The 27,135-nt window shown below is 48.6% G+C and overlaps 1 protein-coding gene across 15 annotated transcripts in view; it reads left to right on the top strand.

The window, feature by feature from the left end:
* PHLDB1 (pleckstrin homology like domain family B member 1) overlaps positions 1-27,135 on the top strand; it is a 157,218-nt gene that overhangs the window by 119,926 nt on the left and 10,157 nt on the right. For 7 of the 15 annotated variants that reach the window (XM_066606144.1, XM_066606148.1, XM_066606137.1 and 4 more), the window contains 15 exons: positions 1,895-2,050; positions 2,214-2,324; positions 3,004-3,093; positions 7,255-7,347; positions 10,248-10,427; positions 12,183-12,335; positions 13,971-14,087; positions 14,191-14,293; positions 14,565-14,609; positions 16,224-16,500; positions 16,577-16,667; positions 20,128-20,274; positions 21,214-21,433; positions 25,463-25,548; positions 25,635-25,664. In XM_066606144.1, the coding sequence (XP_066462241.1) occupies positions 1,895-2,050; positions 2,214-2,324; positions 3,004-3,093; positions 7,255-7,347; positions 10,248-10,427; positions 12,183-12,335; positions 13,971-14,087; positions 14,191-14,293; positions 14,565-14,609; positions 16,224-16,500; positions 16,577-16,667; positions 20,128-20,274; positions 21,214-21,433; positions 25,463-25,548; positions 25,635-25,664 (1,899 nt within the window). The remainder of the gene's footprint in view (positions 1-1,894; positions 2,051-2,213; positions 2,325-3,003; positions 3,094-7,254; positions 7,348-10,247; positions 10,428-12,182; positions 12,336-13,970; positions 14,088-14,190; positions 14,294-14,564; positions 14,610-16,223; positions 16,501-16,576; positions 16,668-20,127; positions 20,275-21,213; positions 21,434-25,462; positions 25,549-25,634; positions 25,665-27,135) is intronic. The other 8 variants (XM_066606141.1, XM_066606140.1, XM_066606139.1 and 5 more) reach the window with 8 other exon arrangements.

Below are 27,135 nucleotides of genomic sequence, written 5' to 3' on the forward strand. Positions count from 1 at the left end.
CGGCCTTCAATGGATCATTAGTGTCAAATGTAGAAGTAGGTAGAACTATATATAGATATGCCATAAACGTCTGATAGATCTGGGTCCCTCACCCCTATGAAGAACTGAGCCGGACCCCCCTGCAGCAGAGCGGGCCTGTCCTACAGGGTTTGTGTACGAGACGTGAACGAGGGTCACAGTGTAGCCCCCCTGGCTGTTTCCATACTACCGGCTACAGAGGTATTCTGATAGGAGAAGCTCCTCTTGGCTGCGTTCACACTCGGCCGTATTTCTTGTGTTTTGAACCTTCAACTAAAAAATGTGTTGTGTTTTTTTTCATGGTTTTTTATCCTTTCCAAAAACACAACAAAACCCGCCAAGTGTGAAGGAGCGCCTCCTTTAACGCCTCATACAGGCGTCCGCAGAGTCCCTTCGTGTGTCACCATGTGGCGGGCTTTATACAGTAATCTCATGGAGGGATTCTCCCCTGTAATACGGCGTCTGGTGAGGCGTACCGAGAGTGAATGTGCGGCAGTATGAAGTGTCGGGCGTATAGAGGCACGGGGGGCTTAGAGGGGTTGAAGAGTGCCATGTTGTAGCTGAGAACACTTGTGATGCATGGAGCCGCAGTACACCCGTGTCCGAGTCCGTGGGCTTAAGGTGTGAACGAGATCAAGTAGGAAAACGCCAACACGGCGATCTCTGTTCATATCGAGGTTCAATTTGATCCCCCGTTTTGATGGATGAAACTAGTTGAACTTAGTTTAGCGGCCGAAATCCAAGATGGCGGACTCTGCTGATGGCCTTATAGGCTTTTCCCGGGTGGTAAAATTATACCCACGTTTGCTGCTGGCAGCAGCCGTATATCTAGTATCGCTATGAATGCTGGGAAGAGCGTCTGACTACAGTCACCATGCGTGATACATTGTGTCCAGGTATGCGCTTTGCTCTCGGATCAGGTGATTTTGGTTTTACCAATTCTGGATCCTAACGAGTTCGTGCCGCACAGATTCCTTAAACCAGGTTCAGCAGCTGATCGCAGTTTATCTAAACCCGGATCAACAGAGCGGTCGGTACAACCCACCTGCGGTGCCTTTAAGGGAACCTGTCGGGGCCCTAACAGTGCTCAGTATAGTGACCACTGGCGTAACTTTAGGGGATGCAGTTGCTCCCGGGCCCTGGAGCCTTCGGGGTCCCATAAGGCCTCTTCTCTCCATATAGGGGTCTCAGTACTATGAATAAAGCATTCTGGGCCCCTTTACAGGTTCTGAATTGGGGTCCAAAAGCTTCAAGTTATGCCTCTGCATTAAGGGGTTAAGAGAAGTTGGGGGGCCCCAAGATAAACTTTTGCACCTGGGCCCCTGAGCCTTTAGCTACACCCCTGATAGTGACCGATGCTCTGATTTCAGTGGTCTGTAACGTATCAGGAGTTTTGGAAAGCTTACATTTCCACGTTGGCAGCCAGTGGCAGAGATGAGTCTGGTGCTGTTCATTAATATTCATATGTTCCTTGTTCACCCCGCCTCCTCTGCCCGTGGCAGCTGATTGACCGGCATACCGAGAGCCCGATCAGTCAGCGTTGGGGGATGCGGGGTGAGCGCAGTAGAGAACAGACAGGTTCCCCAATATTTTGTGCAGTCTTCCAACATTCTTTGGCTGTTGCTTCCAGGCGCTTCATGGATTCTCTCCATCCGCCAACCAGCATGCCGTCCTCTTGTGCCGTATGTGTTCTTGCATGGATGTGATGTCGTGGTTGCACATACAGCGTCCCGTCAGCTTACCACCTCCATACCATTGTACTTCCATGTATCTCATTGCGATCCGTTCTCGGATGCCTTGGTTTCTGCTGATTTAGTGGGTTACACTGCTGAACACCACGATGACTAACATCCAGCATTTCTGTACCTCTGATTAGGAATCTGAGCACCTCGAGACACAAATGAAGCTGTTTGAAGATCTGGAGTTCCAACAGCTGGAGAAGGAGAGTCGCTTGGAAGAAGAGCGAGAAACTACAAGCCAGCAGCTGGTGAAGAACAAAGTGGACTGCCAAAGAAGTATCGTCCACCGGAAGGTAAGTCCGTCCGATGGAGGTCCAGTTATTATATGCACGCCCCGTGGCGCGGTGGGACGGCTCCTAGCAGATCTCTCCAGCATGCTGAGTACTTATTTGTGTACCTGGATGGATGTCTCTTCTGTGACGTCCGCTGTCTGATGTGCTCTACTATATCTCGCAGGAACGTCTGGCTGCGTTGGAGCATCAAGCCAATCAGATTCGCCTCCAGGCTGCGCAGGATGCGGAACATCTCGGTCAGGAAAGAAGCGCCGCGTTGCTGCAGCTTCACAAGGTGAGGGACTATTTACACCAGCGAGAGCATCGCACGAGTGAAGCAGAGAACCTCCTGCCATGTAGTAACTGTTTCCAATGGGTTAATTTACATGCTGCAAGATGGGAAAACTGATGCATGTTCTGTGATATTCTAGAAAACTCGCCCATTACAGCGAGTTTCATGTCAGTGCCATGCGATTTATTTTTTTGGTCTGTTGATTTCCATACGTGTGCCGTGATAAAACTGAGGTATTGGGGCCCGTTTGTGTGGCTGCACTTAGAGCCGGCACAGGCGGGTTTTCACTAGTGTTGGGGCTTGAGTGTCCATGCCCTGTCATGGGAGCAGGAAAATGCAAATCCCAATCCATCCAATGACTAAAATAAATGGCGCCGCATGGACCCCGTTGCTTAAAATGAGGTCTGTCCGGCTTCCGTTCTGCACTCTGGCATCCTCTGCTGGTTCTGAGCCAAATGCTCCGACCGTAGCCGTATTCTGCAGTGCGTTCCAGCCGAGGGCACGGCGTGCCAGTCCTATGAGAGCACTGAGCAGGGGGTTGGCCCCGATGACCCTGGAGGTCCCCTCCAACTCTACCATTCTATGAGTCTATGTTGGCCCCACACACTGTACCCTCCCGGTATATCTTATGCATGCAGTGCTGCTGAATATATTAACGCTTTGTTATTTTTTGTGTACACAGGAGAAGGAAAAGTTGGTTCAGTTGGAGAGAAGACACCAATTGCTGTCGGGACGAAGGGGTTTCTTAACTGGATCGGCTGCTCTTCGGGAGGTAAGAGATGTTGTTTGCTTGGCTGTATTCCAAGAGAGACTTTAATTAAAATGTGAGCGATGAACACAGAAGGCCTAACAAATCCCAACCAATGAAAACTTCTCTAAGTTCAGTAATATGCCACCTGCCCCCCCTCCCCGTTCTTCGTGCCCATCAATATTAGCATGGACGTCCTGAGAAATGGGAATATCTCTGTGCTGAAAGTCATTGTTGGGGCTCTTATACACTGGTGATAGGTCTTCTGGCGATGTGAGAGTGAGTGAAAAAGCATGATTATGAGATAGTTTTCAATGGTTTCATTCTCATTGGTACTGGTGTAATATGTCTCCGCCGGAAGTATGGGTAGGGACATGGGTTGGCCGGGCTGAGTTACAGGGAAGGAGGGCAGGTCACTCCCACAGCTGTGGATTGGCTGATGCCCCGCACACAGCTCCCCAGACACACATGTACCGGCTCTCCTCACTGACAGCTCACACATTTCCTCGCCCTACTCCTGGTGCTACTACTAATGCCATCTCCGCTCCTGTCCCGCTGTCATTCTCCCCGCCTGCCCCGACTGTCACTTTCCCCGCTGGGCTCCCATCTCACCTCCTGGTGCCACTTTACAGACCCCACTATTGCCCCCCCTTGCCGGCCTCCCATGTCCGCTCCTGTCCCGCTGTCACTCTCCCTACCTGCCCCGACTGTCACTTTCCCCGCCAGGCTGCCATCTGAACTTCTGGCGCCACTTTACAGACCCCACTGTGGTTCCCCCCCATCCCTCGCCGGCCTCCCATGTCCGCTCCCGACTCCACTGTCACTCTCCCTAGCGGCAGGGGGCTACCATCTGGAAGGCCTGGGCTGAAGACAACACAGCCCCGCACGAAACAGCAGCAGCCGATTGTCAGTCGGCAAGTAACTGGCCGGCCGGGAGAAAGAGCTCCATCTGTGGCACACGGCCGGCCTGCCCAGCCGGAGAGATCTGCATGCAGGATCTGAGGGTCCGTGGCTGAAGGCTGCACAGCCGCACAAAGCAGGAGCCTGTCACCCGGCGCAAGTAACAGTGGGGACGGGATGGGACACAGCAGAGACCAGGAGCCAATCGGCAGCTATGCTTGTGACTAGGGTGTTACCTCCAGCTCTGCCCGGTCAACCCCTAGCTTCTGGTGTCGACATATTACAACAGTACCATTCTCATTTGGGATGTGTTCACTCAAGCCTTGCTAAGATAAAAAAAAAATCTGCGATATCGCCCATTGTTTTCAGTGAGGCCGGGGCCCCATTGAAATCAATAGGAGAGGATCGTGAAACAGCCTTGGACTCCCCCATAGCGAGGAGAGAGAGGGGGGTGGAGCTACAGAGTATTTCCCACATATCTCCCCATATTTGTGGAGAGTGGGTGGGGCTAGAAGACTTTCCAAGGGCTTCCCCAAGAGTGGGGGTGAGGCTAGAGAGGGGGAGGGGCTAGAGAGATTCTCATAGTGATTATTCTCTGGCCAAGAGGGGGCGGGGCTAGTAGGATCCACCCGCTGGGGCTCGCCCCCTCTTTGCTAGAGAAGTATCAGTGAGAATCTCTCTAGCCACGCCCACTAGCTCTCTAAATATGGGGAGATATGTAAGAGATCCTCTGTAGCTCCCCCCCCCCCCCCACCCAATTGAGAACAATGGGAGATATCACAGATTTATTTTATTGCAAATGAGACTGAAGCCGTTTACAACCATTTGGTTTCATTATCATGCGTTTTCACTCGCTCTAACATCACTAGAAAACCCATCTCCAGAGCCCTAACAGCGGTGTGACCCTCACATTTACCTTCCCTGCCGATCTCCCTCTGTGTGCTGCGAAAGCCACCGCCAAATCCTCCCGACGGACCACATAGGTGCGCAGCAGCACTCTCCCTCTATGTGGCATCAGATACATTCGGCGGCGGCTCCGACAGCACCCGGCGGGGGATCAGCTGCCAGACTCTCCGTTCTTAGAAGCTCCACACTCGGTTGCGGGGCTTGTAGGGGCTGACGGGGCTGGTAAATCATGCGGCTGACATTGCTGCTCTTTGAAGTTGTTGCGCACACGATATTTTTGCGGTGTGTTAATGTACATTGGGGACTCCTGAGCGTATTATCAATCAGTGTGATTGGGCAGAAGGGAGAAATTTGGCGTGGCCTCCGGACCGGTGCATGGATGCTTATGCTGTGCTCAGGTGGACGCTCACTTTTGTATGATAGGCATTCCGTTTTTACACGCAGTTTTACTGCTGCGTTGCATATTTGTGTGGCATACTGCCATTGACTTCAGTGGGCAGGTAAGTTAGCTTAATGTGTGCCATGTTCATGCGCAATACGCCAGGAAATAGAACGCGCTGCGTACACGAACACAATGCATGTGTAGAATGCGCTCATTCAGTGCGTTTGTGTGAATAAGCCCTTCGGCTCATGGCTGCTCGCTCCTCTCCTCCAACCTCCATATGGCTGCACCCATTTGCCCTCGCACTGTGACTTCACGGCAGGAGAGGGAAGCTGTCCGGATTCTCACTAGAACTTTAGTGAATCTGCTGATGTTGACTAAAGGCGCTTTTAGACAACTCGACCTGAGCCAGGGGATCGGTGCCGATCCATGAGATCAGCCCTCGTTTACCTGGCCTTCATACAAGCTGATTCAAATTACATGGGGGGGGCACAATTGTTCATGTGATCGCTCATCCCCAATACTGATTCATGGCTTTTGGCAGCACATTCCCTGTACACAGCTGGTGCCGTCCTCGGGTTAGATGGCCGCCTGTTATAAGGAAAAAGATCTATATGGATTGAATTGATAGGCGGTCTGCTTGTATTCTGCTGGTGCAGAAAGAGGCGAAATAGCAGCCTAACTCCAGCAGAACAGCTCAGTGACTAAACACAGCACCAGAACACTTCTCTGCATAAATACGGTACCAGAACCAAGTTCATAACATACAGCACCAGAACACTTCTCTGCATGAATACGGTACCAGAACCAAGTTCATAACATACAGCACCAGAATCAACCTGATAATCTGAATACAGCCCCAGAATTAGACTTGGTCTATAATGAGCCTGGGTTCCCACACAGCGGAATCCCGGCGGAAATCTTGCGATTTGGCCGCTGCGAAAAAACCGCGAGATTTCCGCCGTGAGAAGCTCTGCTTCAAAACCCGCAGGTTTTGAAGTGGCCTGGCCGTTTGCTCTTCCGCTGCGGCTGGCGCTCCCATAGAGGAGAGCGCAGCCGCAGCGGAGGAAGAAAAAGAATGGGCATGCTGCGGCCGGCTAATCCGCACCGCGGTGGATTTGCTGTCCCGTGTGGACAAGATTTCTGAGAAATCTCGTCGACATGGCTGGCTAATGTTGGGATTAGCGGCCGCAGGCGGATTTGCTGCGGCAAAATTCCGAACGGAATTTCCGCGGCTAATCTGCCCCGTGTGAACCCAGCCTTACAGTAGCAGAATACAACATGAAGCCATTGTCTGGTACTGATGGGCTGATAGCGGCATTGGAGGGGAGGAGACGCAGCCTGGAGGAGGGTGACCCATGTAGCTCCACAAGACGCTGCTGTGCAGAGGAAGATCAGAATCACCTGACCAGATAGACCTAAGGGAGGCATCACCCCCAGCCTACATCCTCCTGGTGCCCCCTGGCTGGCACCTTGTGCAACCTCATGGGTCGCATGTAGCGAAGGCCGGCCATGTGCATGGGGCGATGTGCTGCTGACAATGATTTATGGAGCCGCATGAAAGCTGCGATCGCCTGACGGCGGCACCTTCGGACGGCCCAGCGATCAGGCAAGCAAACCTTCCTATTAATGTCCTTGTCCGATCATCGGGCCGTATAAAAAGTACTTTAAGCCACTAATGTTCTGGTTCTGTAGATACGAGCTACCCGTTAGTCTGCAGCAGACACTGTACATCCAGCAGCCGGTTACTACGCACGCAGGGCGGGCCTCTCCTTAATATCGATATACAAGATGTATTGTTCCTGCAGCCGCACGGGGTTCCAGGATTAGGGGGGCTTCCTGCATATATTATTGCCTTATATTTATCCTCTGCTTATTAATGACCTTTTTGTCTTTTTTTCCTTTTTTTGTCCTTTTTATTTGCCTCCATGTTGTTGGTTTTTTTTTTGTTGGGCTTTTTCTCCCTTTTTCCCTTCTTCTGCTTTGCTTGCTTTTAGGAATACCTGTGTCTGGCTGATGCTCTCCGCTTGTGCGGCAGTCCTCATGCTCTTCCCTTCCCCTGCTTCAAAGCGCTCATAGCTGACACCGAGGTACACCGTCACAGACCTGCCTATTATATGCTATTAAACAGATTGCATGTGCCGTCCGGGAGCAGCAGGTATTAGAGGAGCAGGAGCTGAGGAGATTGATAGAAACTTGAAAAAAGTCATCTCCCCCCCCCCCCCCCCCCCCCCACCCCACCCCACCTTTCCGCCCCCTGTCGTGCAGTTCACGATTGCAACCCGAGTCCAATGCTGGAGAACGTTCCAACGGAGATCTAGACTTGTATCCAATGCTTCTTTATAAAGATCTCAGCACTTCTGTTAAAAAGCAACTTTTATTCATCGCATCTTAAAAATGAGCCAAGTAGTCTGATCCTAAGAGTCCTACGCGTTTCCAGCGTCACCGCTCTTCGTCATCGCATCATTCGTAACGCTGGAAACGTGTGGGGTTACTTTTTAACAGAAGTGCGGAGATTTTTATAAAGAGATTGAAATATAGTTTTTTGTGAATATTCTACTTTTGCTCTTTCAATGCTTTGGAGTCCGGCGGTGCGATCTTACCGGCGCTTGTCTTTGTAAAATGTGTATATCCAGATAAGGCTGTCAGTCACTGATGGGATCGGCTATGGGACTCCTGTCTGCATCGCTGATAGGACCGCCCTCTGGACTCCCAAGCATAGAAAGTACAAGATACATTGAATATTTTCCTCTGAAGGGTTCTATCCGTCTGCTCCGCTCCTGCTGCTCTCTAACTTGCTGCCAGCAGATTGGCTGCCATGTCCGATGTTACAGGGTCCATTCATAACGTAAAGCTGCAGGTACGCGTTGTAATTTATCACAGGAATCACTCAATGAACTACAAGTCCGGAACGGCCGTTTGTATCGTTAGGATTGTTGTATATATGTGTTTTCTGGGAGCTTCGCCAGGATGGGTCATCAGTAGTTGATCGGCAGGGATCCCCCAGTGATCGGCCTCGCATTAGCGCTGTGGCGTCTTCTCAGGCCTGTGACATCACTCACGTTCATCAGTCACATGGCCTGAGAGCAGCTCACGACCAATGAAGGTGCCTGGAGGGACTAAAACGGCACCGTGCACCTTTTCCACCCGAGGTCTGAGTGGCGGACCGCGCTAATCACTATTGATGACCTCTCCTCAGTAATTTAGTCCCCAAAACCTCCCTGAAGCAGATTAGATCGGGGCCACAAATTACTCTGATAGTAAAAGCTGAATCCTGAACATTTTAGGGCTTTGTAAATGATCGTTTTTACATAAATGATGAATTGTAATCAGCAGTAAAGTTTTGTTTCAGTCGTTCTGTGTTTTTACCTATTGGAATGATGAGTTGTACACATGCGAGTCCGAGTGGGGATCGATGGACGCAAATCATTAACTTGTATTCAGATCATAAACTTAGTGTGTGTTACTTTACTTTAAGGGTGAATGCAGTGGGATGTGACCGCCCCCTGCAGTGCCCCGCGGCTCACCTCCTCAGGTGTCTTCTCTCTGCTCTGCGGTGTAGCAGCTGCCGCACAGCCGCACACATGCAGAGCCGGCGCGGCAGCGGTGACGTTTCTGTGCGGGCCGCTGCGAGGACGTGGCACGTATTGTTTGCCGTGCGAGTTTTCACACAGTCAAATTGCGTCTGTCTGCAAAGGATTGCATAAACTAATGCAATCCCATGGCAGCGGGCACGGGCGGGAATTCTGCAGGAAATCTTGCCATGAAATTTCCGCCTGTGTGCATTCACCCTTAATGGGTATTCCAGCCCTTTTTAAACCGAGAACCTGTCTCCTGGATAGGTCATCAGTAGATGTTGATGGGGGTCTGCCACTTGAGACCTCCGTCCATCAGCCGATCGTCCAACCTGTTGTTAGTGCAGTGGTCCGGACGTTGTCATCAGTAGTCAATCACAGCATGTCCTATCTTTCTGCGATATCGCTCATGGTTCTCAATGAGGTTGGCAGCAGCAGCAGCGCCGGCCCCATCAAAAGTGATGGGAGAACTCCACGATCCTCTGCCGCGGCTGTAACGGCGCGGATTCCCTTCATCCCCGAAGTGATGCGCAGCTGTTTTTACATGAAACCGCCCGGCATCCACAAGGCTTTCACATGGTGACAAGTGCGATATCGGGCTGTGAATCATGGCCGGATATCGCCCTCACCGGTGTGTATCGCCTGCGCACCGCCTCTCTGGTAGATGATTCTCTGGTAACACTTGACAGAATGGCTATAAAATGTCTCATTGGGTAATTTATATCATGTAGTGCCATCCATGGCTTCTAAGACCACTGCAGGCAGAGGCAGATGGAATGGCGACGCCAACTCGGGGGCCGAGGAATATAATCATCTTTATTCGTATAGCGCCAACCTATTCCGCAGCGCATCAACTCTTCCCTATAGGTTGATTTGCCACATACCACGGATGCCAAGTCTAATATTCAGCTTCTCTGTATCTTGCGGATCCGCCATGGGCACATCCTGTTTGGTATCCTTTGACCTTTCATGTCTCACACGGTGATCTCTCTCTTCATTCCTTGGATGTCGTTTGATATATTGCTTGTAAATCTCCTTTTATCACCTTTAAGTGTGATTAATATTTGGCCTGTGTGTTTGTGAACCCACTTATTCTCTTTGTGAACCTCGCCATTGAATTAAAGGGGTTTTCCAAGCAGCATCGGCTGTCAGTGCCAGACTACATCGGGGTCAGAGAGGAAGCCGCTGCTCCGACCCGTGTTCTGGCCGGCACTTGTAACTGCAGGCTGGGGTCTCGTTGGAATCAATGGGAGCTGCACCTGTAAATACAAGCTCCGGCCACTACACAGGGGTCTGCCCTGGCGTATACTGGCACGGACAGCTGGCGCCGCCTGGACGACCCCTTTTAGGTCTTCTCTCTCCTGATTCTAGTAAGTTTTGTCGGCTGTTGTGTAACCCTTTGCTGTTCTCTTCAGTACATCACTTTAGATCAGCTTCATGATATACTCGGAAACCTGAGTCCTCCTGCTGCTACGCGTTTTGCTGATCCTGGTGCTAAACCAGCCGCTTCTGCCCCTTCCTGTGAAGATCCCTCTCCTGTTCATCTCTCCTCTTCATCCTCCTCCTCCTCCTCTTCTCCCTCCATCTCTACGGAGGTTTGTGCACCCCCTATAAACTGTGTGTGTAACACTGTATCCCGTTCAGTGAGTTTCTTCTGTATTAGTCAATTTGTAAGAACCAGATACATTTAAAGGGGTTGTCTGGTTGCAAACTATTGGTGGCCTAATCTCCGGATAAGTCATCAACAGTAGTTGCCTGGACACCTGCCGATCAGATGTTTAACAGGCCAGTACTCTCCTGTATACATCTGAGTTCTGCAGGAAACGGACAGCTTTGTTCCTACCACAGTGGCCAGGTTTGGTATTGCTCCAATTGAAATGAATGGGAATGCAATACAAAGCCTGACCACTACAGTAAGAACAGAGCTGTGTACTTCCTGCAGAAACTTTGCTCAATGCACAAGCATGCTGGTCTCGAAAACAGCTGATTGTCAGGTGTCTGGGCAACAGACCCCCACCAATCTACTATTGACGACTTATCCCGAGGATAGGCCATCAGTAGTTTACAACCAGACTACCCCTTTAGGATGCATATAATGGGCTGATTGACACAGACATTCACCCAAACATTCGTTTCCTCGATAAGCAGCTTGTCTGAATGTGCAAAAGATCAACCGACAAACAAGCAAACACCCGTTCATTGGCTGATCGTCTCGTTTATGTGAGCTGCGCAGCTTCCTGTGTTTGTCCAACCAGTCTATTAGTGGCGTATACACATCTCTGTCATGTCCTTCCTCTCCTTTGGGCTTTACCATTGGATATACTGTATAATGTATTCACTTGTTGTGCTAGATACACCTAAGCCAACAGAGCCCCATTAACCACTTCACAACCGCCTAATGTAAATTTATGCTGTGCAGTAGTGAAGGATGTATGGGGTTGGCTCGGGGGCCGAGGCAGCTTCATACGAGGGGGCTGTCGGCTATTTCTGACAGCCGCTGTTAATATGCAACGATCAGAGTTAGCTCTTATCACGGCAGCCAACTATTTAGATGCTGTGGTCGAAGCTGACCGCACATCTAAACAGTCAGCGGGGGCTAGGGGGACCCTTCCCACGTCCCATTGGCACCCGCTGCAGCGCAATTGGGGGGTGCCAATGGGCTAGCATCACAGTCTGGGGCCTACTGTGGCCCCCTAGGCTGTAACACATAAATACTTATCAAGTTCTGCTCATGGTAGGGCTTCATAGGCAGTGTTTAAAATCACTGTATACTGCAATCCTGAGGTATTGCAGTACATTGCACAAGCGATCAAATGATTGCAAGTTCAAGTCCCCTATGTGGAACGAAAAAGTGTAATAGTAACAGTAAAAATATATAATAAATATATATATATATATATGAGATCCTTTGCCTATTTTCACTATAAAAATCTAAATGAAATACTCCCACATACTGTATTTGGTATCGCTGTGTCCCTACAGACGGTGCAGGAAGCAGATTGCACTGATCATACCGTATTGGCCTGTGTTGGTATTGCAGGCACAACTCCCATTGCATTCAATGCAATACCAATCCCGGCTGCTGGACTACGGTCAGTGCAATCTGGGACTGGCAATCAGCTGATTAGTGGGCATCTATTGATGACCTACGCAGAGGACAGATCATCAATGGAAACAATACAGGAAGTCCTGGACCGGCCCTTTAAGAGCAGAAAAGTGAAAGTGAAGGACAATATGTGACGCTTCCAGTTGTGTCCGTTTTGTGTTGTTCCGCTCCATAATGTCATTGCTTTCTCATCATTTCTCACCATTTCCTTCCACGACTCTTCATTTCTTGTCCGCTACTTCAGGTGGACTGTCTTTCTTGTGAGGTTCTCCCTGCAGCACCCGCTACTGACTTGGAAGAGCGCTCCCAGAAAGTCACCTCTGATCCTTGTAGCATTCCTCATCCTTCCCCTCCCCCCCTTCCTGCTAAGTCTCACACTTCTCGTAAATTCCAGCAGGTAATCATCCTGGTGTTGGATGCTTCCCCGTCCTGGTGTGTTGCCGGCTACATTAGTGTGTTGTTTCTGCATGTGATGTGTTGGTGTAACGATACCCCCCTACCTGCCCCCACTGCGGACCACAGATGTACATCCTAGGGCAGTTCAGACGGGACGTATCTGCAGTGTGTGGAGTCCACGTTGTAGACCCATAGCATGTTACAGTACAATGCATGTGAACACGCAGTCCATGTGTGGTGGGAAACCATGTGCGCGAGTATCTACTGCATGCTCCCTGCATCGTGGAAAGTGCTGCGGATTTCACCTCCACACTATATAGAGCTGAAATCTAGAATGAATCCACAGCAAAATCCGCGTCGCAGGGTCTGCTGATGATGGACTGTGGAATGAGGCTCTGAATGGAGCCAACAATGGCAGTGTGAACACGCCTTGCTCTTCAAGAGGACCGGTCATGAGATAAGGTCCGCTGGGCTGGCTGCATAGCTCTACAGCCGCGGTCCAACCTGACTTGATCTGCAAATTTTTTTTCTATACTTTATTTCCTTCCTGGCGCTGTCGGTGTGTTAAGCGGGCTGTCCCCTCCTCTTGCACTCAATGTGTGACATTAGACTTGATTGACGGTAGGTGGTGAGGACCGCCCACTTGACACATTGACAGTGTTTAGAGCTGGACCTAACGAGCTCATCCTGGCGAAGAGAGGAGAGTATGAAAAAAAAAAATAACCAAAATAGTCAGCGGAGCCACCCGTGACCCTGCTGATCAGCTGTTTTCTGGGTCAGTGAGCTCATGCACTCAGCGGATGTCTGCAGGAAGCAGCGAGCTCCAATCCCATTGTAGTGGGCAGCATTGGTATTACAGGCAAAGTTCCTATTCACTTCAATTGTAACTTTGCCTGTAATACCAGGCCTGACCACTTCAGTAGGAACAGAGCTATTTCCTTCTGCAGAATGCATGAATGCAAACAGCTGATTGATGGGGGTCCTGGGTAGCAAATTCCTGCTGGTCTACTATTGATGGCCTAGCCTGTGTATAGGCCAGCAATAATTTTAACGATGGACAACAACTTTAACAGTGTGAACAGTGACTAATATCTCTTAATTAACTTTTTTTTGCTGTTTCTCTTAACTTTTTTGCTTTTACTTTGTGTAATGTGACAAATTCTCCTCTTTGTCCTACCTGGAAACCAACATCAAGCTGCTGTTGATGGATCCATTATGTGTTTGTAGGCAGTTGCGGTGTATTTTGTACTCCACGGGGCTTTTCCTCTGATTGGTTCATTATAGCATGCTTCACCCCTACTGATGAACTTTAAAAGTCTCTGGTTCCATAGTCCCATCTGTGTCCTGGTTTACGGTGTGAATGCCCAGTTCAGGGCTTAGGTAATCAGTGATGGGGAGTTCCAAGTGTTAGTAAGCCTCAGTGAGCTAGAATGATCTCTCTTACCAGCCGCTCACCTGCATGTTGATGGTTTCCAGGTATATAGACGACGTATTTGTTTTCTACTTGGCACAAAAGCTGATAGTTTGCCTTTCCATTGGGTGTTACCGGCATGCCAGCATGGCTGATGTGTGTTTTTTTTCGGCAACGGCCTATTCACATAAAATCTACACCCGCTTAATGTACCTGTCCTCGCAGATGTCTCGCTCTCGAACAGAAATTGATGGCGGTGCCACCCTTCCACGGATGAAGACGGTTTCTCCATCATCCTCTCAGTTTTCCATCGCCACCCTCGGCCGCAGTATTTCTCCTAAGGTACGTGACTGCAGCGCCGCTCCTGTGTGCCCTAATGTATGATTCTCTTCACCTCGTAAGAAGTCGTTGTGTCGGCTAACACGCTTCGCTCTCCTTCTCCTAGAACACACTTTTGACCCAGAACGGCTCAGGCAGCCTTTCCCACGGATTGGCAGTCACACTGCAGGACATCCAGAGCAAGAGACAGCTAGCCCTTCAGCAAAAAGGTGACCCTGAGCCCCGTTACTAATCCCAGTAACCGCACTCACATGGGTGTCATGTACCTTTATGTGTTCCACCTCTCGGACCTCCTATTGTCTTCTTACCTCACATGCTAAAAATCTGCAAACGCTTAAAATTCTCCATTCTCTGTTTTATTTCCCAATTAATCTTGTTACTTCGTTAGGACTTTGGTCTTTCCGACACTTTTCTTGCACCCCTCTTGCTCACTGTGTCTCATCCTTTCCAATTCATTTTCCAATCTGTATGTCTTTTTAGCTGATGACTTGACCGTAGAGAAGCCTTTCCTGTCTGAAGTCGCAGGTAGCCAAGAAGTTTGTTGTGTGTTGTCACTACCTTTACCTGATCGGGACTGTCTGATTAGCAGCGGGCAGGGATTGCACCCGGGGTCGTCTGCACTTTTGGAGTGTGTTTTCTCGTTGCTGATTGGTCGTATCACTTGTATCATTGAGGAGTCTTCCTGCTGGGATTGTAGAGCATTACAGTATTATTGCACTGTGAGGGTCCGTCTCCTAGAGTTATAGCATGAGGCTCTAATGAGCTGAATACCAAGGTTCACTTTGCTGCAACTTTTCTTAAATTTAAGAGAATTGCATTATCGCCCGTTCCATATTCTAGTTCTATTACCCATACAATGTGACGAGGGCCTCAGCACTGACCATACAAAGTTACCTGATGGAAACTTAGGGAATATACACTGAGTGGCCACTTTATTAGCCCCCATCTAGTAACGCGTTGGACCTCCTTTGATCTTCAGAACCACAGCAATTCATTGTGGTATGGATTCCACTAGGTGATGTAGGAATATCGGCCCCTGCGGACAGAAAGCTTCTTATAGTTTAGATGGAGGTGCTGACATGTTCTCACAGGCTGATAGGAAGGAGTCATCGATTCATGCTTGTGCCAAATTCTGGCCTCCCATCAGCACCATGCTACAGAACATCTGGGTTCTTTTGACAAGGCGATGCATTCTCACTGCTCGTGGATACGCATCTTTGCCCACTGGAGTCTCTCCTCTCTGCTTCTCTTGGCACAGATGGGCTATAACAGCAGTCGGACAGTTTCACCACCATTGTGTCTAAGGATCGGCAAGTTGTGCGTTCGGACACCTTAGTTGGAGCTCCAGCGTTGTATTCAGCTGACTGTGCAGCCTGTTGGTCAGAACAATTCCTGACCTCCTCCTCCGACCCCTTTTGGTGACAAGTTGTTTCTGTCCACAGGATCCCCTTTTGCTGGATGTTTTTCCTTGATCACACCATTTTCAATATACTTTGCACACCGTTACATGAGCCGGTGTACACCGTTATAGGACCGGCCTTGTTGGAACTCAATCAGATCACTGGATTTTCTCATCTAATGTGGATTTCCACTGAATCTGATCCACGGAAAACTTGTCACGTGATTTTATGCTTCACTCCGGGGTCACGGGGAGAATTACCGTATAGGGAAGAGCAAATCATGAGCGGGCCGGGGCTCTAATAAAGTGGTCAATCAGTTTATGCTCAATGGCGTCTCTGCATCCCCACTGTGTACCGTCTGGTGGAGCGACAAGGCGCACCCTTTGGCCTCCATCAGTATGATGGGAGCCTGTGGGCACATTGAACACGTGCTGGAAGCTTTCACAGTGCCATAAGACGTAATGTGGCCCCGTAGAAGTATATTGTGGCGCTGCTGCCTGGTCCGCTCTCATACACCCTTGTGAGCCTTTGCTTGGACAGAAGATTTGGGAACATCTTATTGGTAACCTGCTGCAGGCAAGTTCTGTTTTCCGAAGGCATGGCCTTACGTCGGGGACCTTCGTTCGGATGCTTTTGGACTCCACTGGTGTTTCTGGGTATTCTCTGCAGTGAATATTTAGGGTCGTTATGGACTCCTCCCATTCTTCTCAGTCTTTTACATAGGTCTGTTTCTTTGCAGGGCAGCAAGTGATCGATGAGCAGCGCAGACGTCTCGCCGAGCTGAAGCAGAAAGCTGTGGTTGAGGCTCAGTCCCAATGGCAGTCTCTCCATGGAGCAGCGTCTCAAGGCTACCTTCCCATCATGCACCACTCCATCCTGCACCACCAGAGACCCCTGCACTCTCGGGACGATGATCCATCTCACGGATACGACACCCTGAGCTTGGAGAGTTCGGATAGTCTGGACACCAGCGTCTCCACAGGAAATTCCGCCTGCTCCCCCGACAACATGTCGAGGTGGGTTCTTGTGACTACTTCATCCGTCCTCTTCTTTTAACGTGATTTTCCCTGACGCTCTTATTTGTTCCTCTAGCGCCAGCGGACTGGACATGCTGAAGATTGAGGAAATGGAGAGGATGCTTCTGGAGGCTCATGCTGAGCGGGCACGACTTGTAGAATCCAGGGTGAGAAGTGTCTTATAACCTGCCCCTTTAATCTTAAGGTGCTTCTACTGTTGATGACGTATCCCCCTGGTCTGCATCCATTGTGCTGACTACAAGATAACGTGATCTTTATGTATTTTAGTGTGCTGAATCCCAAAATCACATCCATTTTCTGCAAAACGCTGTTTACTAATAAACTGTTACAGTAAAAACGTAATGCTAATTTATTGTTGTATTGGTATGTGGTCTCTGGAATGCCTATGGGATGTCCTTCAAGAGCACATGTTACCCAGTGACTAAAATGTGTTGGCTAGAAAGAGGTTCCTGCCCACAAAAGTTCAGCAACCAATGAAACTATACTATGTAATATGTTCCAACCCGTTACTGGCTGAATTGATATAAACATTCTTTTTGGCGCCGCACGTGCGGTTGTGTGTTTCATAAGCGGAAGCGGTTCATTCACAAAACCAAAACAAAGGACAACTAGATCTGACTTTGTGCATAAAGCTTATCACTGGTATTTTGGGGTTAAACTGGGTGACCAGGAAAAACCTTGGGCACCACATAGTGAGCAGGACATGAGCTGAAAATCGGAGACCGTGGACTAAGGGTCAGAGAAAAAGGCTAAGCTTTGGCGTTCCAATGGTGGGAAGAGAAGCTCAAAACCTTGTTAATGACTGTGACTTCTGCATGGTAGATACTACTGCATGAACACAAAATCTTCCATCCAGTACCCAAATCTCTCCTCAGCTCTAAGACCGGTGGCTCAATGCGACAAAGTTGCTGTTCCTATCTACACCATTTCGGAAATTTCCGACGACTATGAACTTAGTCATTCCAATTTTGCCATAGTTATTGATGATGAAGATTTGGTGGCCTCCGAAGTTGATGGCAGACGGTGCCCGCCATTCACTCAAGCCCAGTTGAATGACCTGTAAGAGATCGTGATCGGCCACAGTCCTCAGCAGAGTTACTTGGTTTGAGCCTAAAGGAGAAGAACTTGTTTGCTTCTTGTACCACGTTTATGTATCGCAACAGAGAGAAAGATCTGAAATCTTTCCATATGGACGAGGAGCTTGTAGACGGCGCTGACGTCAACGGACGTATTGAGTCAATGGGATGTGATCGTCATCTACCTGCAGAACGGAGGCTTCTTACTGACCGTTCAAGGAGACGTCTAAAGTGTGTGGCTTTACAATATAATACATTCCTATCGCTCACTGGGTACCGTATATACTGGTGTATAAGGCGACGGGGCGTATAAGACATCCCCCCAACTTTCATCTTATACGCCGGGAATACAGCGGAGCAAAAAAAAAAATCATTACTCACTTCCCCCGGCGTTCTGCGGCGCTGCTGCAGGATGTCGCTCCCTCCTGGTCCCCGGCAGAGCATTGCTTTCTGGACGCAGGGCTTGAAATCCCCGCCTCCAGAAAACACACGTGCCTTCAGCCAATCACAGCCATTCAATGATGTCATTGAATGGCTGTGATTGGCTGACGGCGTGTGTTAGCTAATCACAGTATTAGCTTTCTGGAGGCGGGGATTTCAAGCCTGCGTCCAGAAAGCAATGCTCTGCCAGGGACCAGGAGGGAGCGACATCCTGCAGCAGCGCCGCAGAACGCCGGGGGAGGTGAGTAATGATTTTTTTTTTTTTTTGACACTTTTTTTTTTTTTGTATTACCGGTGTATAAGACGACCCCCGACTTCAGAGCAGATTTTTTGGGGATCAAAAGTCGTCTTATACGCCAGTATATACGGTAAATAGGAGAGAAACGTATGACTCCATGAGAACCATTCTCCAAAAAATCTAATATAATGATCATTGCTGGATTTTATGTGGCAACCTGAAAGTTATATTGATTCTTCTAGGACAGCAAAGTGGATACACAAAATGTCGTTGTGCCTTTGGGATAGCCGAACAAAGGACAGAATGGCCGGCTAGAGAGAATTGTACGATTGGTGAAAAGAGTATCAAGAATGAACCACTTGTTAATCCTCAAAGTGCTTCTCCCCCCGCCCCCCCCCCCCCTCTGCATATAAAATTGGACCTTATGAGACAGTTCGTTAGGGCTTTGGATCGAGGCGGTGAGCGCGTCAAGTACATCCCTACCAGATTTCCTGCGCTTTCAGACGAGAAGTTGAAAACTGGCATATTTGATGTCCCGCAAATAAGGCTTCTAATCAAAGGCAGAGAATTCCTTAATACCATGAAAACCACAGAAAGGATGCTTGGTCGGCTTATTCTGACCTCGGTACGGGTTTCCTTGGCAACTTTAGGGCCACAAATTATAACCTTGTAGTTGTAACATTTTTGGTTTGTTTTTCAAAGACTGGGAGCAAACAGGAGGGTCCCTCATGGCCACCTGAAGTACTTCTCCTTTAGTCTTGGATCCATATATGAGTAAGGAATAGGGATGAGCGAGCGTACTCAGATAAGCACTACTCACTCGAGTAATTTGCTTTATCCGAGTATCGCTGTGCTCGTCCCTGAAGATTCGGGTGCCGGCACGGAGCGGGGAGCTGCAGGGGAGAGCGGGGAGGAACGGAGGGGAGATCTTTCTCTCCCTCTCTCCCGCCTGCTCTCCCCCGCTCCCTGCTGCGACTCACCTGTCAGCCGCAGCGGCACCCGAATCTTCAGACCCGAGCACAGCGATACTCGGATAAAGCAAATTACTTGAGCGGGTAGTGCTTTTCCGAGTACGCTCGCTCATCTCTAGTAAGGAACAAGAACACTTAGACCAAGACCTCAAAACCAAGGAACATGGATATCAAGGCAGGTGGAACACAAACATGATGGCCGACTACTGCTGGAGGTCGCAGTGTGACAATCCTGGACGGAACTATTCCAGAGCATCCAAAAAGAGAAGATTCCTCCAAACCATTATAATGGACACAACTATTGTTCTCTCGGTTGGACAATAGACTTGTTTTTTGCTTGAAGCCAATATATTACGTGCTATCACTTATACAGAACTTTTTATTATCCCTGATATTTTACCTCTAATCAAACAGTTGTTTGTGAAAAAATTGCATATTTTTGGACTTCGGATGTGGAATCGGCAAAAATACTTTAGGTCAGCAAATTTTTTTTTTTTTTCAAATGTAGACCAGTGAGTGGATTGGTGGAGGCCTGCTGCTTGGGATCCCCACAGACCAGCTGATCCCCCCGGGCCCACTGTCAGAGTGGATAGTGCTGAAAGCAGATAGCACTGTTCATATTGCAGTGGCCTGATTCAGTACTGCAGGCACAGCTCCCGTTGAATTAATGGAGTTTGTGCCTGTAATAGTAAAGCAGACTGCGGCAATCCTGACAGCTGGCCGCAGGGCATCCCCAGTGGTGGACCCCCACTGATCACCTGTTGATGACTTATCCTGAGTAGTAAACGTTCTCGAGAACCTCTTCACATTCGTTGTGATTGGACACCTTGTAGCATTGGTGTTTTTTTTATCAGTGATGCTAACACTCGTTCATTTGCAGGAGCGCGAGGTTGAAGCGCGCAAAAGAGCGCTAGATGATGAGAGAAGGAGAAGAAAAGAATTGGAGAAGCGTCTGCAGGATGAAACGTCTCACAGGCAGAGACTGGTGGAGAAGGAGGTGAAAATGAGAGAGAAGCATTTTTCCCAGGTTAGTTTCCTTCCGTCCGCACACAGTTCTGTTTTCTGCATTGTGATTCATATACACTGAATGTCCGCTTTATTAGAGACCTTCATCTACTGGCTTGTTGGATCGGCCTTCATATCCACAGCAGCTCGCCGTGGTGTAGATTCCACTCCATGATGAAATGGTTCTGCAGGAATACCGGCCCCTGCGGACAGGAAGCTTCTTGTAGTTGCTGCAGATTAGATGGCGGTGCTGACCTGTTCTGACCGGCTGACAGGAAGGGGTCAGCGATTCATGCTTCTTGCGCCAAATTCTGACCTCCCATCGGCAATAAAAATCTGGATCCATCTGACCAGGAGATGTTTTTCCGCTGCTCAGTGGTACAAGTTTTGCGCTCTTTTGCCCGCTGGAGTCTTTCTATTTCTCTTGGACACAATGGCGCTGGAACTGGTCGCCTGCTGTTACAGCCCATCCATGCGTTCGGACACGTTAGTTAGAGCTCCAGCGTTGTATTCGGCTGACTGTGCATCCTGTTGGTCAGAACGATTCCTTACATCCTCCTCCGACCCCTTTCAGTGATGCGTTGTTTCCATCCTCAAAATCCCATTTCACTGGATATTTTTCTGGTTTGCGCCATTTTTAGTATACTCTCCACGCCATTACAGAAGAAAACCCCATGCAGTTGGCAGTGACATCCTGGCCCCGGCTAGTCTAGCACCAATGACCCGTCATCGTTGGAAGTCTCTCTGATCACTGGATTTTCCCACCTAATGTGGATTCACACTGAAACTGATCCACGGAAAACTTGTGATTTTATGCTGCACTCCGGGGTCACGGGGAGAATTACCATACAGGGGGCGCCAATCGTGAGGGGGCTGGGGCTCTAATAAAGTGGATATCCAGTATTGTGAATTGTGCATCTGTATCTCGTACTTTTCTTCATTCTTTGCACTTTCTTCCAAGGCCCGACCTCTCACCCGTTACCTCCCTATTCGAAAAGAAGACTTTGACCTGCGCACGCACATCGAGTCCTCGGGCCACGTCGTGGATGCTTGTTCCCACATTATTCTAACTGAAAAAATGTGCCGAGGATTTCTAACCAAGATGGGGGGTAAAATCAAGTCCTGGAAGAAGCGCTGGTTTGTGTTCGATCGCCTGAAACGCACTCTGTCCTATTATGTGGGTAAGTGACCTCTTGTACATAAAGACTGAATCATGAGAAAATGGCGCCTTGCAGTTTGTAGAGATGATCCATGTTCACTGCGTTCGGAAACTCACAACAGAATGTTAGAGATCCTTGCAATTGTTGTAATGTAATTTTGTAAAAAAAATTTTTAAATCCCTCCCATTCTGCAGTGACATAAGTATTCACCCCCCCTGTACTCGGCACTTTGTTGAATCCCCTTTGGCAGTGATTCCAGCCTCCAGTCTTCTTGGTGATGATGCCACAAGGCTTTCACCCCTAGACTTGGGAATTTTCTGCCCTTTGTCAGGTTGGATGGGGGCCGTCTGTGGACAGCCATTGTCAGGTCTCTCCAGAGATGTCCCATTGGGTTCAGGGCTCCGGCTGGGCCACTCAAGGACATTCACAGAGTTGTCCGCACTCCTGTGTTGTCTTGGCTGGGGTCTTAGGGTCATTGTCTTGTTGGAAGGTGACTTTCTGCCCAGTCTGAGCTCCCTTGCGCTCTGGATCAGGTCTTCATTATCTCTGTACTTTGCGCCATGCAGCTTTCCATCCACCCTGACCGGTCTCCCCTGCCACATCATGATGCTCCACCACCAGGCCTTACTTAGGAATGGTATTGCCCAGTGATGAGCGGCGCCTGGTTTTCCTCCACCCTGACCGGTCTCCCCTGCCCCACCATGATGCTCCACCACCAGGCCTCACTGTAGGGATGGTACTGGGCAGGTGATGAGCGGCGCCTGGTTTCCTCCAGATAGAATGCTTAGGATTGAGGCCAGAATGTTCCATCTTGGTTTCATTTGAGCAGAGAATCTTGTGTCTCGCAGTCTCAGGGTCCCCAGGATGCTTTTTTGTAAACTCCAGGTGACTTTCATGTGTCTTACTGAGGAGGCTTTTTTCTGGCCCCTCTGCCATAAAGCCCAGATTGGTGAACTGCTGCAGTGATGATTAACCTTCTGGAAGTTTTTAACAACTGCACACAGGATCTTTGGAGCCCTCCCCCAAAATAAGCCCTAGCTACACTACATGTAAAAAAAAAACCAAGACAATACTCGCCTCACAGCAGGCGTTCACGTCCCTCGCACTGGACTGTATCGCTGCTGTAGGCTTCTGTGTCTTTCTGCATGCCGACAGAGCAGTTCTTCCTGGTAGTGGGGCTTGAATACCCCGCCTCCAGCAAGCTAATGCTCTGATTTGTTAATCGAGCGCTGCATTAGCCAATGAAAGCCAGTGCTCGATTTACCAATCACAGCCATTCAATGAATGGCTGTGATTGGTTATTCGAGTGCCGGCTCTCATTGGCTGATGTGGCACTCGTTTAACCAATCAGAGCATTAGCTTGCTGGAGGCGGGGTATTCAAGCCCCACTACCAGGAAGAACTGCTCTGTCAGTGTTCAGGAGAACACTAAAGCCTGCAGCAGCGATGGACACCAGCGCGAGGGACACGAACGCCGGCTGCTAGGTAAGTATTATAAGACATCCCCCCCAAAAATAAGACACTGTGTCTCTTTTGCGGCAAACATTAATATAAGACAGGGTCTTATTTTCAGGGAAACACGGTTGTAAGTATAACCTTCCCTAACAAGCTGAGCGTCATGCAGTCTGAAATGACAGCATCCATATTAGACATCTACACTAATGATTATAGAAGATGACATAACCGGCTCTTCCCCCAGCAATAAGTTATGTCCTTCCCGTTATAATCGGCCATTTATAGCCCCAGACTTGGCGCTCGTGTGCAGCTGTTTTCATGGATTATAGTGCATCGGAAAAACATCCCCTGGTCAGATGGATCCAAATTCCTGTTGCTGATGGGAGGTCAGAATTTGGCGCAAGCAGCATGAATCGCTGACCCCTTCCTGTCAAAAGAAATCCTAGAAGGAGTGTAGAAGTTTTTGAGGGTCATAGATTCTGAAAATGCCATTAGTTTTATATGTCCATATACAGTGAAGGAAATCCGTATCTGACCCCTTGCTGATTCTGTAAGTTTGCCCGCTGTCAGACAGGAACGGTCTATCATTTTTAGGGTCGGTTAATTTTAACGGTGAGAGATAGAAAATCCTAAAAAATCCAGAAAATCACATTGTCTAAATTATATACATTTATTTGCATTTTGCACAGAGAAATAAGTATTTGATCCCTCTGGCAACCAAGACTTAATACTTGGTGGCCAAACCCTTGTTGCCGAGCCCAGCAGTCAGACGGTTTATCTAGTTGATGAGGTTTGCGCACGTCAGGAGGAGGTCCGCTCCTCTCTGCAGATCATCTCTAAATCATTAAGATTTTGTGGCTGTCGCTTGGCAACTCTGATCTTCAGCTCCTCCATAAGTTTTCTATGGGATGAAGGTCTGGAGACTGGCTAGGCCGCGCCATGACCCTAATGTGCTGCTTTTTGAGCCACTCCTTTGTTGGCTTGGCTGTATGTTTTGGGTCATGGAAGACCCAGCCACGGCCCGTTTTTAATGTCCCGTGGAGGGAAGGAGGTTGTCACTCAGGATTTTAGGGTACATGGCTCCATCCATTCTCCCATTGATGCGGTGAAGTAGTTCTGTATCCTTAGCAGAAAAAACACCCCAAAACATAATGTTACCACCTCCATGCTTGACAGTGGGGACGGGGTTCTTTGGGTCATAGGCGGCATTTCTCTTCCTCCAAACACGGCGAGTTGAGTTAATGCCAAAGAGCTCATCTGCCCACCGCACCTTCTCCCAATCATCCAGACTTCAGATGCCCATGTACCTTCTTGAGCAGGGGGACCTTACGGCGTAATGTGTTACCAATGGTTTTCTTGAGATCATTAACAAGTTCCCCCCCATGTAGTTTTAGGCTGATCTCTCACCTTCCTCATGATCCAGGATACCCCTCGAGGTGAGTTTTTGCATGGAGCCCCAGATCGCTGCCGATTGACAGTCATTTTGCATGTCTTCCATTTTCTTCCTATTGCACCAGCAGTTGTCTTCTTCTCACCCAGGATCTTACTTCTGGTTTTGTAGCCCATTTCAGCCTTGTGCAGGTCTATGATCTTGTCCCTGACATCCTCTGGTCTTGCCCATGTTGTGGAGGTTAGATCTGACTGAGTCTATGGACAGGAGTCTTTTATGCAGGTGACCATGTAAGTCCGCTGTCTTTATGCAGGTAACGAGTTGATTAGGAGCGTCTAACTGGTGTGGAGGAGCCGGAGCTCTTAATGGTTGGTAGGGGATCAAATACTTATTTCTCTGTGCAAAATGTAAATAAATATATATAATTTAGACAATGGAATTTTCTGAATTTTTGGGGATTTTCTATCTCTCACTGTTAAAATTAACCGACCCTAAAAATGATAGACCGTTCATGTCTGACAGCGGGCAAACTTACCGAATCAGCAGGTGATCAAATATTTCCTTCACTGTAAATGTATCCATGCACACACATTGTATCATACATGTAATGGCGGCCAATTAGAAGCTGAAGGTACAAAGATAAATCCCAAGAAGCCGCGAACACAAAGAGTTTCTTCATTGAGATGTGATGAAACTACATTACTACGATCTCCTGCGATGAGACATTTGCACCGGATGTTTCCGCCATCCTATGCGTCTCCCATCGTCCGCAGTCCTGTCCTTCCACCATCCTTATTTCCTGGTGAGATTGTTCCCCTGTTCATCACCAAGACAATCAGGAAGTCCATCCAGAATGACTGCCGGTCCGGCGATCTGCTGCTCATGTTATACCCAAGTGTCCTGAATCAGAAGTGCTCGTATTCGCCACAAGTTCCCTGTCGTTTGTGGCCTTATGGTACCCAAGGAAATGCTTTACAGCCCAGCGGCTGCACCTCAGACTCGTCCACTGAATCTTGGCAGCGCCGGTCCTTCATGAGTTCCCGGTTTGTCTGTCTGTATTTCCGTGTCCTAATTCTCATCTTTGATACGACCGAGAATACGCCGTGCGACGATCCGTGTGAATAAACCCTCAGTGTGCCCCAGTGTTTATTGGCTTGGGGACCCTTTTTCTTATTTTTGCTCACCTCTTTCTCACTCTACTTGCAGACAAACATGAAGCGAAGCTGAAGGGCGTCATCTACTTCCAGGCGATAGAAGAGGTTTATTATGACCATCTGCGAAGCGCAGCCAAGGTAATAGTCGGTCCGCACTCCGCCGCGCCCCTCGCTCCTTCACCGCTGAGAGTTGTATATAAATAACGTCTTCTCTATCCCTACAGAAAAGAATTTTTAACCTCAGTCTGGCTTCTGTACGTATATATTGCATCCCCAGCCATCTCTGTACCTGTCCATACAGTGTAATCCCTATGACAAGTGCACCCTAGCAATAACCTGGTTCTGGACTGTTTGTGACGATGCAACTCACCCTCCGTCTTCAGTATTAACCGCATGTTAGTCGTGCTAATAACCCCGGACACGTCGGTGCGAGCTGCAGGCCTGTAGTCCACTGATGCTTATTGCACACACTGTGTATGTCTCTGGCACCAGCGATGCATGGATCTACAGTGTCTTCTAAGTGCTGGACTGTCCCACAACTATCTGGGAACCCCTTCACAGCTTAGACAGGTTTAAAATTTGTAATTTTTATTAGGTAATTCCTTAAAAGACCAACATAGAGGGCGCACCATGGAGTATCCAGGAAGGAAGCTGGTATGAGTCCTGGACAAAAAACGGCAAACACAAATCTAGAAGATAGAATTCCCCATCCAATAGTTTGCATCACAGGATATATATATATGAAGGGTATGTCCTATATCTGTGGGCTTGGGTATATACGGCCCAAATGGTCTGTAAACCAGGCACGTATGTAGAGTATAATACAGAAATGTAGACAATTGTTACTATTTGGGGGGTAAGTCCAATATCACGGCTGAGTCTAGATTTTGGATAAAGTGATAAACACTTTAGGAGAACTCTTGTTGAGGCTCCAATGTTTATAGAACAGACCGATTTATCAGCGTTATATCTTATAATTTCCAGATATTATTAAACGATGATAAGATCGCTGCGTGTTTTATACTTTCTTAAACGCGTTTCACCGCTAGACGTCAGCGGATCATCAGGACCCCAATGAGCAGCAGTAATAGATACTATATGGGCGGGCACTAAGGATTCTTTATGTATCAAATCAATGGGAATTAGTGGCCCGTCCATCTAGTATCTATTTCTGCTGCAGACCTCATACCTGGGAATGCAGTACAGATCGTTACTTGTATTCTATCATCGGGATTGATCTTGGGAACTTCTGATTGAGTATAGAAAATCAATCTATGATTCAAAACCGATGTTTACAATATAAAGCTCATTGGGATCCTGATGATCCGCTGACGTCTAGCGGTAAAAAAACACGCAGCGAGCTTATCATTGTAAATAGTAACAACTGTCTACATTTGGGCCGTATATACCCGAGCCTACAGATATAGGACATACTCTTCATATACAGACATGTATCCTGTGATGCAAACTATTGGACGGGGAATTCTATCTTCTAGATTTGCGTTTGCCGTTTTTTGTCCAGGCTCGTTACCCGTCTGTTTCCTGGATACTCCATGTTGTGTTCTCTAAGTTGGTCTTTTAAGGAATTACCTAATAAAAATTACAAATTTTAAAGGGGTTGTCCCGCGCCGAAACGGGTTTTTTTTTTTTTTCAATAGCCCCCCCGTTCGGCACGAGACAAACCTGATGCAGGAATAAAAATTAAAAAAACGGCCAGTACTTACC

This window comes from Eleutherodactylus coqui, chromosome 6 (assembly GCF_035609145.1).
Source record: "Eleutherodactylus coqui strain aEleCoq1 chromosome 6, aEleCoq1.hap1, whole genome shotgun sequence".
Lineage (NCBI taxonomy): Eukaryota > Metazoa > Chordata > Amphibia > Anura > Eleutherodactylidae > Eleutherodactylus > Eleutherodactylus coqui.